The 17,402-nt window shown below is 37.0% G+C and overlaps 1 protein-coding gene and 1 long non-coding RNA gene across 4 annotated transcripts in view; one reads left to right on the forward strand and one right to left on the reverse strand.

Moving 5' to 3' along the window:
* Positions 1 to 17,402, forward strand: part of LOC112427584 (uncharacterized) — a 123,352-nt gene that overhangs the window by 13,713 nt on the left and 92,237 nt on the right. Inside the window, exon 1 of one of the 3 annotated variants that reach the window (XR_011610767.1) lies at positions 15,341 to 15,648. The exons of the other annotated variants lie outside the window; for them this stretch is intronic. This is a non-coding gene — a long non-coding RNA (uncharacterized lncRNA). Of the gene's footprint in view, positions 1 to 15,340; positions 15,649 to 17,402 lie in introns of those variants that run through there. 3 annotated transcript variants of the gene reach the window in all.
* Positions 4,700 to 5,215, reverse strand: LOC105487016 (large ribosomal subunit protein uL11-like). Its single transcript, XM_071073939.1, has one exon. The coding sequence runs from the start codon at positions 5,198 to 5,200 to the stop codon at positions 4,706 to 4,708; it is 495 nt and encodes a 164-aa protein (XP_070930040.1). The 5' UTR covers positions 5,201 to 5,215; the 3' UTR covers positions 4,700 to 4,705.

Here is a 17,402-nt window from a genome sequence, read left to right on the forward strand (position 1 = left end):
CGAGGAAGAGGCATGTTGTTTGGCCTTTTCAACACCCACTGGGTTTTCATTTGAAGGAAAATAAAACAAAAACAAACAAACAACAACTAGGAAATGTTTAATGGCCTTTCTGGTTGTATGGTCCACAATTTGTGAAGTAATAGATTACGGTAACCATAATAACATTTTTAATATTACTTCATGGTTTGTAAAGCATTTTGAATCCATGATATAGGAAATAACTGAAGCCCACCACAATGAGAACAAGCAAAACCTATTTATTCAGAGGTTGCTAAAGCAAGGAAATCAGCCACCATCTCTTATTCTGGCAAAAACTCCAAGGCAGGCAGAAGAGTAAGAAAGTTTTATAGTGGAAAAAAAGGAAAGCTTTGGTTATGCTGGCATGGGGAAGCTATACACAAGCTAACTAGAAGCAGGGCATCGTACGTGATTGATTAGGTGTGCATATTTGGCTTTATCCAGTTGTTCTTAAGTTGGAAATGAGGGCAAAAATTAGAAAAGCTTTCAGTTATTAGATTTCTCACTCTGCATGAGAGGTGACTCTCAGGGCAGCATCATGATTTCTGATTAAAAAGGGGAAAAAAAGAGAATTGAAGAGTTGCAAGAACCACTGTTACCTAGAGCGGTCAGAAAATTTAAACATATACAATTTCCAGGTATTAAAGAGGATCTAAAGAGGGAGAAAGGCATCTGTGTGACTTGTGTTATCACTTGTCCTCACAGAGGACTAAGAGTGAGGGTTAGTAATTGTCTGATGTTTGTAAAATGTAAAATGTGTCTTGTTTAATTTTTGAAAGCACTGCATTTCAGTGGCTCCTTAGAATGATCTTTAAGGGGGTGCTTTCATCTAAAGTAAACAGTCATCCCAAACTCCAAGAGACAAGATATTTAAAAAGAAGAGTGACTTGACATGTATACAGTAGCCACCTCCATGACAAAGTACAGAAGGCTCTTTTTCCTCAAATTATCTTCCTAGGTGGGCTTGCTACAGTACCAGATAGCCTCTCATTACTCTTTCCAGGAAGTGACCTGGGCCTCAGAGTGTAGTGGAAGGGATGCAAGACCAGGGGTCAGAAGACCGGGATCTTCTCTGGACTCTGCCATGTGCCATGTGACTTTAAGCTAATCTCCAATCTTTGTTGGCCTTGATATTCTCTCTGTAAAGGATGAAGTAATCATTCCTACCCTGCCTTCCTCTGTGAGATTATTGTCAGCCAAAAATAAGATTGTTGATGGCAAGAGGTCTTATAACTTTTAAAGATACTTACACCTTTTGCTTCTTCTCTCCCCGGTTTCTCTCCCTGACTTCCCACTCTCCTCCCTTCATCTCTATTACCTTCTCTTTTCCTCATTTCCTTTTTTCCCACTTTATTTCAGATATGACTAGAGCCAGATAGTAATTTATTAAGTTGACTAGCCAACCTGTCATTTAACAGAGATGTGAGAGAAGTGAAAAAGAGACAAGTTTCATTTAGTCTCTAGAGGCAGGACTTGGGACTTCCAGAATGGCTGTGTGAGGAGGTTGGTGGATTATCTCCCTGGAGAAAAATGTCATCTAACTAGCTATAATTATAAAACACAAACAATCCACTGAAATCTCTGGAAGTTGTCCTAACAGCACGCATCAAATGGAGAAACAGGTGTACAAGACGCCCTATGAAATCTGAACAGGAAGAGTGAGAATCCGCTGCATTTAGGCTAGGCCAGGCCAGGCCAGGCCCTGCTCCTATCCCATGCACAGCTTCCCCATCAGCTCTCAGATTTAGAACCGCCTGTTCAGGTGCTTTATTTTGGGTGGTTATGGCCAAGAAGTAAGGCTGTCTGTTCCTGCAATTTTTAGTCTCGGGCAACCAACAGTTTTACTCTGAGAAGAGCAGGCCACAGGCATCTCTTAGATCTGCCCTCCAAACTTCATGTTACAAGTTTTATTTCGGGTGAGCATGGTCGAGAGGAATGAGGCTCCCTTCCCTCACCCAAGTTTCCACTCATTGGACAGAAGCCCTGCCTTAGACACAACAAGTCAAAACTCTTGGGGACCAACTTGTTTATGGTATAGAGGTTTGATCCAGGGGCAATACCTAGAAACCAGGCCTAAAAGTAATCACTGTCCTCCCTGGTGGTCTTGAAGACTGTGCATGGCCAAACCTGAGCCCTCTCATGAATAAGTGGAGAGGAAACTTCTGAGCTATTAGTCCCTGGTTGAATGTGAAACATAAACTTCCTGAATTGTGAAAGCAATATCCAAGCCACACACACGCATACACACACACATATCCAGATGTAATGAGTGAAAATTTAACTGACCAATGGGGCTGAAGCACAGCCTGTAACCAATATTTGGGGTTTATGGACTCAGGGGCTAATCTCAGGAAACTGAGCTAAAAGACACAAACAAGCAGAACAATTTTGAGAAGGGACATCTGAGGCTGCACGTTGCAGGGAAAATTGACTTCACAAACTCAATTCAGACAAATTACTAAATAAATGACAAAACAAACAATAGCAACAAGTCACAGAGGCAGAGGAGTCAGTATATAATTCAAAGTGCTTAGCACATTGCCAGGCTTATATTAATCACTAGTTTACAGTCAAACTGACTGAGTCCTAACATTGTCCTGACATTCACTTGCTGTGTGATCTGTGCAAGCTGCTTTTCTCCTCTGTGCCTTAGGTTTCCTGTAATTCAGTGATAATAGCATTTATACCTCAGGGTTGTTGCGAGGATTAAATTAATTATGCATGAAAATGACTGACACATAGTCTATGCCCAAGTAATATTAGCTATTTTCATAATTAGGTATGGGTTTTCCTCTTTTCCATATGTAGTGTGTGCTGGTTACCGAAATCCCTCTAATAGATTACTATCCACTTTGAATCAATTATGAATGCTTTTAAAATGTCAATAGTCCTGGGAAGATTTATCTATGACGTCATGGACACTTTATAAGTATGTTCACCACTTTTTCATTACCATAGACTAAACGGGGCAGGAAAGCTTATGTTTGGCCAAAAGAAAGGGGAACACCATAATGGGAAGAGGAAAGCCAAGGAGGTTAGCAGATGCTAAATGGCAAATTTCACTGATGTTGCATTTTCACTTAGTCCAAGCCACCTATGCCCACCCTAATGAGTTAGAACAGAATTCTGGAGGTTAGTGACATTCACTAGCATAGGTCAAGTCTTTCTGATTTCTCTAGAACTCAACACTCAATTGCCTGTTGCTAGGTAAGCCAATCCTGTGATTTATTTTTGATTGTGAATAGACAGAAAGACAAACTATACCACAAGATCTGTCTAGAATACTGCAGGATTACTTGGCTCAGCATTCCTTACAAGCCAAACGCTAGATCAACATCGCCATCCATGATTCCACTTCCTGGCATTAAAGCCCAAATCTTCCCCAGAGCTTTTCTGACTGCAGAACAGATCTTGCTAACAAATAAACTTAAATGCTCTATTACAAAAGGAAAAATGGAGAGAAACGGAAAGTCACCAATCTCCCTTACAGTAGGCTCACGAAGAAGGGAAGTGCAATCTTTCTTGTAACTAGAATTTGGTTTCCTTGGTTTTAGCCATAGACATGATAATAAATATAAGTTGCCTCAGGGCACATTTTTATTTAAAAAATCCCATTTACAAAGGTTAGCAGTTGCATTACAATTTGAGTAGGTTTATAAAAAATGGCTTGATGTGCTGGGTCCTTGTTTTACTTCTGAAAACAAATTAGCCATCATTCTGTGCTCCTAATTAGAGCTTTGTGTTTCCATAGAAGCCTTATTCTTTTAATTATTCTCAAAGTTTATTAAACAGATGAGAACTTTTTCCTTTTAATTATTTCCTTTTAGTAAAAACTACTCTGAAAATTTTCAAACAGTAACAAAATAAGGACAACAGTGTGAAAAACCCCACAAACACAACTTGCAGACTCAAGAATTATCTAGGTTTTGCCACACTTGCTTTATCTGTCTCTTTATATTCAATTTTCTTTTCTACTTGTTTTTTCTTTTAAAAACTAATCCCTGTAACCACCTAATACCTAGTTTATAATCATATTTCCTCAGTTGTTTTCTTACAACTTAAAATGTGGGTTGCTTAAAGAAGGGTTCAACCCACGTCCATCATTACATATGGTTGTTATGAATCTGAACCTCTTTAATGCTGGAGTAGTACATTCCATTTTTTTTCATACTATTGATTTATGTAAAAAGAAAACAAAACAGGTCAGCCAATTTGAAGGATGTTCAATATTGAAGATATGTCTTTGTTTTTTCTAACATTATTTCCTGAAAACTGGAAATGAGCTCTTGTGACTGACATTCTATTAGAATGTCAAACTACATTAAGAGAAACAAAATATATGACTATCTCTTGTGATGCTATGATTTACCTATGAGTTCAGGGTGTGACAGCCCCATCCTCTTATTCTTTATCTCATCAGCATTTCCCATGATTGTCTCCTGTTTTTAATGATTGGTGCCAGCTCCAGTGATTAAATAGGAAATAGCAAAATATTTGTAATTCTATCATTTCTTCTACATTTATTAGTTATAATTATTTTAACAAAGAAAAACTTTTCAGTATTTATATAATAGCATGATTTGTGCAACCTGAAAAGCAATTCCAGTAAGAAAAGCATTTAATTCTTTTTTTTTTTTTTTTTTTCCAGTTGTCAAATGATCCTTTATTGAAATATTTTCCTTTATGCTTAACTGGCTGGGCATTCCATAGCACCACTGTTGATGTCATCTATGATGTCATGAGGGTGGCGGCCATCAACATTACAGCCCACAGACTGGGCAGTCCCCAGGATCTCTTTAATGGTTCCAGAGAGTTCTCTGGCGTATCGGTGCTGTATCTGTCGAGCAGTGTTGACGATCTCATCAAAAGTGATATTCCCACTGTGTTTAATGTTTTTCTGTTTCTTTCTGTCTCTTGGTGGTTCCTTGAGGGCTTTGATGATCAGGGCAGAGGCAGAAGGCACCACCTGAATCTGGGCCTGTCTGTTCTGAATGGTCAGTTTCACTGTAATCCTCAGGCCCTTCAACTCACCTGTTGCCTTGGCAATGTCATCACCAACCTTTTTCGGAGACAGACCCAGGGGACCGATCTTGGGGGCCAGTGCAGAGGTGGCACAGACTTCACCTCCAGTGCACCTCAGGTGTACGACTTTGATCTCGTTGGGGTCGAACTTCGGCGGCATGGTGGAGGCGGCTGGTGTTGGATGAACCCAGATTCAGGACGACCGAAGAAAGTTGCACCTTGGCCTCCTCCGAGCCAAAAGCCAAGAGCAGCATTTAATTCTTAAGTTGTTAGAGAAAGAATTTGGGGCCTGTTACTTCTAATATAACCAATTAATTGGGAGAGGTGTGGATAGCTCCCTTCTCCTACCTCTTTCTTTCTACATATCATCATAATTTTACAGGCTTTTACATATGAAATGAGTCTGAATCAATTTGAATTATTATTTTTTCGATGCTTAATTTTTGTCATTTTTGCATTTTTGGCCATTAGAAGCCCCTTCATGTTTGGCAGTGACCCTTTGACATGACATATGTCTTTGTGCATCCCCTTTCTTTCCAGCAAAAAGAAATTACAGACTTAGAGAGTACATATGTTTCCCCACATCTGGGATTAGACATTACCTCTGGGGCTCTGGACCCACAACCTGGGCACTAGATGAACTAAGTGTTCTCAAACTCTCGTTACTTTCAAACATTTCCTATTGTGAAAGTTAGGAAATATGTATTTTAAGGAAAACAATAATGAATTTATTCTGGTATGTCCTATTAAAATTTGCTGCTATGTTTTTTTAAAGCACATAAATAACTCTTTTACCTGTGTTTTTAATTGTGGCCTTTAGTTTAGAAAGTTTTCTTGTTTGGTTAAATTCTACATTGTCTAATATCAGAATCACAACTTCTTCTTTTTATTTGTATTTTCTTGGTATATCTTTGCCCATCCTTTTATTTTTAACTTTTCTAAATCATTTGCATTAAGTATGTCTCTTGTGTTGAGCAAGCAGTTGGATATGAATTTGTTAGCCAATCTAAACATCTTTTTAGTTTTTTTAATAAAGCTAGGCACATTTATATTTACTAATGAACTCAAAATTCTAATTTCTGTCATATGATTTTGCATTATATTTATATATTCACATGCACACAGTTAATCTTTCACTACATTATGATTGTTTTAATGTTGATGGTATTTATTTTGATTTTTAGGATAGTTTATCTTTTTGTTTTAGTGGTTTTCATTATACCAATACCTTTCTTTGTATAATACCTCTAGCGCTGTCTTTTCTGGATGATGTCTATTAGCTACTTACAATGAACAATAATGAAGATAGCTAGCACCAATTTTTCTCATTTTCTCCCCTCCATTACTGAATTTTAATGACAAACATTACCTTAAAGATATTTTTTACTCTTTAAAAATGCTTAAACTTTTGTTATTTCATTTTTCTTACAAGTCAATATTAATGAGATCATCAGCAACCATATTCCATTATCCACTTAGTCTTATCTTCTCCCATTTTTGTTATTTATAGTACATATATAGTCCGATTATATAACATTTACAAACCAGTTTGTCATCTTTATCTTGTTTATCTATTCCTGAAAGCTCACTCCTGGGATCTACACTATAGCTTATCCAGTCATTTTTGGGTGCCTGAGCCTTTCTTTCTAAGGCATTTCTTAGGGACTATTTATGAGACCAGTATTCCCTAAATGGTCAGGAGACATTTTGGAAGATTAAGAAACAGTACTGTTACTGTGTGTATTAATCCATTCTCACACCACTATAAGGTCATAACTGAGACTGGGTAATTTATAAAGGAAAGAGGTTTAATTGACTCACAGTTCCATAAGGCTGAGGAAGCCTCAGGAAACCTACAATCATGGCAGAAGAGGAAGTAAATATGTCCTTCTACACATGGTGGCAGCAAGAAGAATTATAAGCAAAAGAGGGGAAAGTCCCTTATAAAACCATTAGATCTCACGACAACTCACTCACTATCACGAGAACAGCATGAGAGTAATTGCTCCCATGATTCAATTACTTCCCACTGGGTCCTTCCTACGACATGTGGGGATTATGGGAATTACAATTTAAGATGCAATTTGGATGTGGACACAGCCAAACCATATCATTCTGCCCCTGGCCCCTCCCAAAGCTCATGCATGTCCTCACATTTTAAAACACAATCATGCCCTTCCAACAGTCCCCTGAAGTTTTAATTCATTCCAGCATTAATTCAAAGGGCAAAGTACAAAGTTTCATCTGAGACAAGGCAAGTTTCTTCCACCAATGAGTCTGCAAAATCAAGAGCAAGTTAGTTACTTCCTAGATGCAATGGGTGTACAGGCATTGGGCAAATACAATCATTGCAAGTGGGAGAAAATCACCCAAACAAAGGAAGTACAGACCTCAGACAAGTCCAAAATCCAATAGGGCAGTCATTAAACCTTAAAGTTCCAAAATTATCCCTTTTGACTCCATGTCTCACATCCACGTCACACTGATGCAACAGGTGCACTGCCACAGCCTTGGGCAGCACTGCCTTGTGGCTTTATAGGCTACTATCCCCCTCTTTCATGGTTGCTTTCACAGGTTTGGATTTATCCCCAGAAAATGGGTTTTCTTTTCTATCGCATTGTTAGGCTGCAAATTTTCCAAACTTTTATGCTCTGCTTCCTCTTGAATGCTTTATCACTTAGAAATTTCTTCTACCAGATACCCTAAATCATCTCTCTCAAGTTCACAGTTCCACAGATTTCTAGGGCAGGGGCAAAATGCTGCCAGTCTTTTTCATAGCAAGAGTGACCTTTACTTCAGTTCCCAACTAGTTCCTTATTTCTGTCTGAGACCACCTCAGATGGACTTTATTGTCCATATCACCATCAGCATTTGGGTCAAAGTCATTCAACAAGTCTCCAGGAAATTCCAAACTTTCCCAAATCTTCCTATCTTTTGAGCTCTTCAAGTCTCTAGGAAGTTGTAAACTTTCCCACAATTTCCTGTCTTCTTCTGAGCCCTCCACATTGTTCTAACCTTTGCCTGTTACACAGTTCCAAAGTGACTTCCACATTTTCAAGTATCTTCACAGCAGTACCCCACTACCAGGTACCAATTTACTGTATTAGTCCATTCTCATGCTGCTAATAAAGAGCTGTCTGGGACTGGGTAATTTATAAAGGAAAGAGATTTAATTGACTCACGGTTTAGAATGGCTGGGGAAATCTCAGGAAACTTACAATTATGACAGAAGATGAAGCAAACATGTCCTTCTTCACAAGGCAGCAGGAGAGAGAAGAATGAGCAAAAGGGGTAAAGCCTCTTATAAACCATCAGATCTCAGAAGAACTCACTCACTATTTTGAGAATAACGTGAAGGTAACTGCCCCCATGATTAAATTACCTCCTACTGGGTCCCTCCCAAGACAGGTGGGGATAATGGAAACTACAATTCAAGTTGAGATTTGGGTGGGGACACAGACAAGCTATATCACTGTGAGGCACTGCTGGCAGTCCTAGAATAGACAATTATTAGGTGCCAACCATACCAGGTGATTCAGTGATTGTTAAACTGAAGCTCTTGCCTTCAAGAATTTCACAGCTTTTATTATGTAATAGTGCTCTTTTGCACTAGGAATCTCAGAGTTCTGCTAAGGTGTTTCCTTGTTCAGGTAAATTATCAGCTATATTTCTGAGCACCAGATTTCAGACCCTTTAAGATAAATGTATTCCTTTGCATCTGGCCCAGGTTACAGCCCTCCAGATGACTAAGAGTTGTACTAATGTTCATGGAGATTAATGTCAGGGCTGGAGAAACTTTACTGTCTCTATAAGAAACTACTGGACCATACTAGATTTAAAAAATCTCAAATTTACCCATGATCTCTTTTTCATTCTCTTGCTAAGCTCCTTTATTTTTGTCAGCTATCTGGTGTCTACCTGCCCTTTTCCCAATGCATACACAATACTGTAAGCCTTCCTTAGTTTATCTCCCTATTCCCATCAACATTGAATTGAACTTTATTCCATTTACCCAGGACATTACTCTTATCCAATTCACTGTACTAACTCAGGAAATGAAAATAGACTTCATTTTCTATGCAAACTTTGATACAGTGTGCATAAAAATACTGCACTAAAACAGCTTCTAAGGCCACATCCCATCTCAGTAGGGCTATTGTAATTAATTATGGATGTTTGCCAAAGGATGAAGGAATGCCAGATGCAAACCCTGTTATTTGCGAACCTACACTAACTCATGATGATACTGTGCTACTTTATATAATCTTGCTCACTTGTATTATAAGCTCTTTTAAGATTCGAGGCCCATTAAGTATTTGAATTTTTAATTAGATAGCAACAAGAAAATATGAGGAAAATTTCAATGTAGACACTCCCATTTCTTGAAGACTTTTAGAGAGTAAATATTTTTGTTTGATTAAATGACATGGTCATCTTTGTGATACTTGATGGCATTAACTAAATGTCTTAACTAAAGTTCTTGGTATTCAGTGATGAAAAGCATATTTACTTTAGAGCTTAATTTGAATTATGGAAGCAAGCTAATAAACAAAATTAATATTATATCATAATTGTGAGAGTTTTGTGCATTTGCCTTGGGAACATCAAAAAGGTCTAGTTCAGAAAAGCGGGTCAGAGAAATCTTCCTGGGGGAATGGTGTTTGAGCTGATTGCTAAAGGATGCATTGGAATCAGCAAATACAGGGTGCTGATGAGGGAGAGTTTTTGCAAGAACACAGAACACTTGGCACTAAAGCATGATGTACTTGTAGAGCTAGTTATTCACATCAGTGCGAATGTAGACTAGGATGCAAGTAGGTGTGTAGAGAACTGGGACTATAGTGACAGGTAGAGACCAGCCATTACGTGGCAGAGACACACACCATGTGTCCTTGTGCCACCTTAAGGCTTGTATTTAAACAATCCCTGTTAAAACAGACTATGGGAAACTCCAAGATATTTTAAGCAGAAAATGCAATAATCAGAATGAAAGATTTTATAATAAAACATGCAGATTAAAACTATAGACATAGCATTCATTAATTCATTTAATTACTTACCATCTAATAAATAAGCATCTACTATGTCTTCATCACTATTCTAGGAACAGAAGATTTAATATTTATCAATAGCAGACATGATACCAGTTCTCGTGGCTGCAAATTCAGCTTGCTTTTTTTACTTTTAGATCCAATCCTCTAGTATACTCTAGCCTGCCTTTATTTACATTATTAATTTATCTATTGATTAGATTACTCCAATTTGCTTGCTGACATTTCAAAATATCTTCCTATTTAGAAAGCAATAAAAATATACAAAACCAATAAACCTACTAATCAACCAAACAAACAACTCGCTCTTCATCACCCTCCTTCTATTGTAGAATTTCCTTGCTCCTCTTCATAGAACAGCCAATTACTTCGTCCCTTTTCTCTCCATCCCAAGAAGGATTTTGTTCCTACCATTTCACCAAAACAGCTTTTATCAAGGTCTTGGTTCTCCGTCTTTGCAAACTCATGATGAATTCTCTTTGCTCTACCTCTTCAATCTCTCAACAGCATCTGATACTCTTTCTTGCAGCACTTTGTTGCCAAGCTTTGTGACTCAACACCCTCCTGTTTTCCCTGTAATACCTTCCAGATTTCTCCTTCTCAGACTTCTTTGTTTACTTCCCTCAATCTGTGTGAACTCTAAAAGTTGCAGTGCCACATGGTCTGTAATCCCCTGTCCTTCTTCATCTAGATTCTCTATTTAATTGATTTTATTTAGTTTCATAGCTTAAATGCCACTTGTATATTTATAACTCCCTGATGTATGTCACTTATTTTACTCCCAGGGCTTCAGAAATACACAAATGTCTTCTCAGTGTTTCCACTTAAATGTCTCATACACGTGCCAGGCTAAACATACACATCTAAAATAAAACTTAAGATTCTTCAGTATCCACTTTCCCTCAGATCTGCTTCTTCCCCAGTCTTTATCACTCGAGTAAATGGCACCACAATTCACTGGCCAACAATTTAGGAGTCAGCCTTGGTGCATCTCTTTCCCAGTTGCCACTCTTCGCATTCAACTCTTAGCAAGCCTTGTTGGCTTCTTGCAAAATATATTCAAAATATGACCCCTTTTATCACATCCTCTGCAGTTTTCCTAACTACTATCATGTTGCCTTAAAGTGACCATAATAACCTCCCAACGAGTTACCTTGTTCGATTTTGCTCCCCATAGTCTCTGCAGAGAGCAGCCAGTGTTTTATCTCAAATGCAAATATGGGAATATTCCACAGGCCTTTTCTCCTACTTCTGCTAATATCTTCCTATTACAACTGCAACTTAATCTAGGCAGTGGAGTGGAGAAAGTGGGAAAAAAAATTTCTCATCTCCTTCCTTTTAAGAAGAGCTTCCAGTAGTACCCAAAGGCACTTCTTATATTTCACTGGCTGCAACTTAGTTATATAGCAACACTTAGCTACAGAAGAGTACAGAAAATGTGTTACTTTTTCTTGGCGATCATGTGCCCAATAAAAAGTAGAGCTCTATTACTAAGAAGGAATTACTGATACTGGGATAAATAATCAGCAGTCTCTGCCTCATTGCTCAAGTGACTTCTCCTTAGAAGGGCCTTTATTGATCACTGTGTATAAGGTACACGTATTGTTATCTTATTACTTTGGTTTATTGTCCTCAAAACACATCACTACCTGAATTTATGAGACTGATCAATCCATGTCTGTCTATTCTTCTAGAACTTTCTCTAACCATATGTTTATTTGTTAACCATATTTATTGTCTTTTTTTTTCTTTGACTATAAAGACTCAAAAACCAGGGACATTATATGTCTGCTGTATAACTGTATTCCCAGCAACTAAATCAATGCCTGTTATTTAATAGGCACTTAATGCATTTATACTGAAAATAATTTCCTCTGTGAAGTGGAAGATGAGGTTGTATCACCTGTGAACAAAAATATATGTGTGTATGATTGGATGGGTCCAGTGGGGATATCAGAGTTTTAGGAGAATTGGTAATATTTAAAATGGTTAAGGAGAATGTGAGAGAAATGGTAAAGGTTTCTGTATGATGTTCAAGGCCCATGTGAGACTGGTTATCCTACATTTTATGATGTAAATCTGTTTTGTAATACGACTTTCTCCAGCAGTGCTCAGTTAGTAGGATTCAGCTAACAGGAAATGACTATTGTTAATCTAGTGTTGAGAGTTTAAGATATTGGCAAAAGTATTGTTGAAATAGTGAAAATTTTTTATTTTTCCTTGGTCATTATAGAAGACAGTGACTAGAGTTATAATAAGTAGTTTGGGTGAAAATAATAAAAAGAGAAATGAGTTACAAGAGAATAATAATAATACATATTAATAGTGTTTTTAGGTTCAAAGTGGTTGTACATGCATGTGTCTTATGTAATCTCATAAGTGTATAAATTTAATTTTCATAAATGTATAAATAAAAATAACCTATGACATTTTCAAAGCAGACATTACTATCCTTATCTTACAAATGAGGAAATTACAAATGAAAGAGTTTGATGACTTTCCCAAACACAACAGGAAATTAAAGTAAAAAGCAGGAATTGAAATTTCCTGAATGTTTGTCTAATTCTCCAAAAGAGATATGTAGCAGACATCCTACTGTCTTCAATTAGCATGGTTTCATTAACTTGGTTTGAGTACTGTAATAATAGAAGGACATATTATATTTCATCATTTTCTATTAACTCAAAGGGAGAAATGCATAGATGCATGTTTTTTGCTGTTGGTAAATGAGTAATGTTGGTTTTCACTGAAGACACACTAATGAAAACATAAGTAGGTGGAGTAGTGTACTGAATTTTGCATGAATAGTTGTTTCAAAATTAAACCCATTAAAATAATAACATTTCGTTTTGGAAGATGATAGGTGCATATAAACCTTAACATTTTCTTAGTGTGATATAAATATAAACTTCAGGCCACAAGGTGTGGTAGAAAAAGTATGGACTTTGAAACACACAAATTAGAATCCTTCCCTAGCTTTCTCTGAAAATTAGTTTTGTCATTCACAATATAGAAATGATAAGCACTTCTTCATAGCATGATCAGGAGAACGCTGGACAGACTTGTACCAGAAATTAAATTCTTATTTCTGAAAGTGACACACGTCTGCTCACATTTTACTAATTCTAGCAGTCATATGTCCATGCTTAACATAAAAGGAAAGGGAAAGTAAAATCCACATGTGGATCCAAAAAACGGAAAATGAGAAGTATTGGTGAGCAGCCCTCATGGATACCATAGTGATTTAAATTAGTCAGATATATTGGCCAGATGCCATGGCTCACACTTTGGGAAGCCAAGGAAGGTGGATCACTTGAGGCCAGGAGTTTGAGACCAGGCTGGCATGGTGAAACCCCATCTCTACTAAAAATACAAAAATTAGCTGGGTGTGGTGGCCTGTGCCTGTAGTCCCAGCTACTCATGAGAATCACTTGAACCAGGGAGGTGGAAATTGCAGTGAGCCAAGATCGCGCTACTGCACTCCAGCCTGGGAGACAGAGCAAGACTCTGTCTCAAAATTAATTAATTAATTAATCAGACATATGGATAAAAATAGCAATAAATAATACAACAGCATTTCCAAGGCATATTTTGCAGAATTTTATCCAGAAGAATATTAGTAGGTATTCACAGAATAGTTTCCTTAAGTGAATTTGCCAAATATTGGGTGACTTAAAATTCAAGATTGTCTACTGTAAGATTTCACAAAACTTCTATATGCTAAAATGCATCATGAATCTCTAAAGTGGGAGATGGTGACTATAGCATGTAGTATTTTTAACTTTTATTGGATCCTGGAATCTGTTTTGTTTGGTTGTCTGCTTTCTAAGGACAGCTATATGAGATTATGTTCATAATGTAGTATCTCAGATTGAAAATTTGTGACTGAGATGATCTCAGGTCTGATGAGAAGGGGGGTGGTTTTTGTTTGTTTGTTTGTGTCTTCTTTTTTTTTTTCTGGGTGAAAGGACAATGGTTTCTAAGTTTCCAGGATGATTGCATATAAAGGCTAAGTTATAGATACCTCAAGCCTTTAGGTGTTATGTCATTGGGAACAGAATGCTGGTGAGTAGAAGGTTTAGAAATAAAATAACTTATTGAAAATATGCAAATTGGAATACCTGTCAGGAAGAAACTAAGGATACCAATGGAAACATTGCTCTAAGGAGTATAGGAAAGAAAGTTGACGTTGGATCAGAGCTCATGGTTTCATTCCAGAGACTGAGGCCTCAGTTGTATGTGGTTGAGGCCAAGTTAGGTGGTATATATTTCTCCCTGTGTATTGATTGCTCTCTCTCACTTATCCGTATTACATTGTTAATGGGATTGATAAAGATTTCACTATAAATGCTGTGTCACAAGACTGATTGCATAAAAGTATAAATAGAGGTCAAAAAGTAGTGACTCAGAAACTGTTTCTTTATGGACTTTCACATTACAGGAAGGTGACAAGGGTGTCAATATGGTGCCCTCGACAAATTGGTAGTTAGCTGATTGCTGTCAAGAGGAATTCAAAGTGTCTTATCTCCAGATTTTGAGTCATAGAAAAATAACTGGGGAGTTTAATACCTGGTCCCACCTTCAATCAGTTTTGCTATCACCATTAAAGATCATACACTGATGATATCATAGTGTACTTGCATCTCCTGCTTGAGATACAATTTTTAGCTGCTTTCCCTAATTTCACTCTTACCCTCACTCCCACTGACTTGTTTTCATACCAGGAATAGCACTTAATATTATAATTCATCAGTGACTGATTTCCCATTTCATTAAAAACCCATTTTAAATTACCACATATTCTGGTCTCTGCCTAACGTTTTCCCCATTGTTAACTTCTCTCCATCCATTCCTATTTTCTTCTAATATCCTGAATAGGCCAAACGGTTAACCTTGCTCAAGGTCTATGCAAATAGTATTTCCTCTTCTTGGAATTTTCCTTTGCTCTCCTTTTTTATATTATTATTATACATTAAGTTCTAGGGTACATGTGCACAACATGCAGGTTTGTTACATATGTATACATGTGCCATGTTGGTGTGCTGCACCCATTAATTCGTCATTTACATTAGGTATATCTCCTAAGGAAATAAAAGAGGACACAAACAAATGGAAGAACATTCCATGCTCATGGATAGGAAGAATCAATATCGTGAAAATGGCCATACTGCCCAAGGTAATTTATAGATTCAATACCATCACCATTAAGCTACCAATGACTTTCTTCACAGAATTGGAAAAAACTGCTTTAAAGTTCATATGGAACCAAAAAAGAGCCCACATTGCCAAGACAATCCTAAGCCAAAAGAACAAAGCTGGAGGCATCATGCTACCTGACTTCAAACTATACTACAAGGCTACAGTAACCAAAACAGCATGGTATCGGTACCAAAACAGAAATCTAGACCAATGGAACAGAACAGAGCCCTCAGAAATAATACCACACATCTACAGCCTTTGATCTTCTTTAAAAGTCTTATTTCTGCATTATTTTAAAAAGACTTGCTTAAACGCCAATCTTTAGAAAAACCTTTCTCTACTACCTTATCCAAAGCAGGTAATACTTCTTGGTTTCACTCTTTTTTATTTTCTCAATAATTTTTACATGATTTATAATGCTGTAAATTTACTTATTTTAGGATTGCGTTTTTGTCTGTCTCCCTCACAAGATTATATAAATAATAATAACTCAATGAGAGCAAATGATGAGGTCTATTTTATATATTACTTCAACTCAGCACCTAGTTAGAACAATACATTTATATCAAAGGAATGAATTTAAAGGAGAGAGAGGGAGGGAGAGAGGGAGGAAAGAAGGAAGGAAGAAAGGAAGGAAGGAAGGGAGGGAGGGAGGGAAGGAAAGAAGGAAGGAAGGAAGGAAGGAAGGAAGGAAGGAAGGAAGGAAGGAAGGAAGGAAGGAAGGAAGGAAGGAGAAAGAAAAGTAAATTTGTTACAATAATGCCACCACCTCGGGAGGTTTGGGGACTGTCAACCAAAAGCCTTGTTGCATACTTTCCACTTTGTTCACCTAGCAGTTTTAAAAAGGCCACCTCTTTTACACACTTATTTCACTAGTGAATTCTTCAGTATCATCCTACAGAATTACTCTAGGTCTCCATTCATCTTCATATTTTCCTGTCTCAATACTTTTGATCAAAAACCATTTTTTTTCAATTAATGTTCTGTTCAAATGCCGCCTTTTCTATGAAACCTAATCAATCCTGACTCTAGACCACCAAAACATTTTCTTTGATTCTCTTTTATTAAAAAATCACTTTCAGGTCAATATTTTATAGTCTTTCAGGTTTATATCTTACATCTTGTCTTTTTCCAGACTATGAACTCCCAGAACAGAAAGGATCAATAATTAATTTTTTTCTTAAAGTATATAGTGTGCTACTTTGCCAATAGTATGTTATCAATAATTTTTGTTGTAATTTAATTCTCTATTCATGTGGAAAGAAACAACAAATGTTAAAACAGCACCAATTTTCACTATTGTTTTAGACTTTGTTTTTAAAAGGCACCTTATTTTTTTAGATGAAAAATTAGTTATACCATAATTTTATAAGTCTTATTTATGCTGATGAAAAATATTACAGTAAGCAATTCCTCCAATCCACTTATTTGCAGAGCATTGGGTATACAGGTATTTAGTATCTACTGCACACATAAACACTGAACATTAGGAAAATAAATTGCTTTTTAACTCCTTTCTTTCTTTCTGTCCTTCTAAATGCCAGTATTGTAACAATTCTGTCAAAACAGGATGCTTAATTACTGCACCTCTGCATTGAGAGGTTTTCAATGTAGAAAAAACTGTTGGCACATTATAGCTAAGATACAGAGAGTGAAAAGTTTAATCAGCTGTAAAAACGCCAATGAACTGGATCTCAAATATGATGGGCCATCACAGGAAAATTATTATTGATGTAATTCTGAAAATAAGGCCTTGGATGGGGAATCTTGCTGAATAAGAAAATGTAGGCTTACAGCATCCTGTCCTAAAAGAGAGAAAGTGGCTATAAAAAGAAGTGCTTGATGCTCCTCTCTCTAATAGGAATCATTTGGTATCATGCCATGAATGGTGAGTTTGCAGAATGCACAGTGTAAACTAACACATAGTATTCCCTTGTCAGGTGCAGGTTCATAGCTGAACTCAAGACTTGATGAAAAATACCCAAATGCCATATATCCAGGAAGTGCAATCAGTTATCGTATTTGACTTGTTCCTTGTCAATGTATTATTACACCTGATAACTTGTAATGAGCTCAAATCTTTTCTTGCTTCAGGGTTTTTACACTGTTGTT

This window comes from Macaca nemestrina, chromosome 12 (assembly GCF_043159975.1).
Source record: "Macaca nemestrina isolate mMacNem1 chromosome 12, mMacNem.hap1, whole genome shotgun sequence".
NCBI lineage: Eukaryota > Metazoa > Chordata > Mammalia > Primates > Cercopithecidae > Macaca > Macaca nemestrina.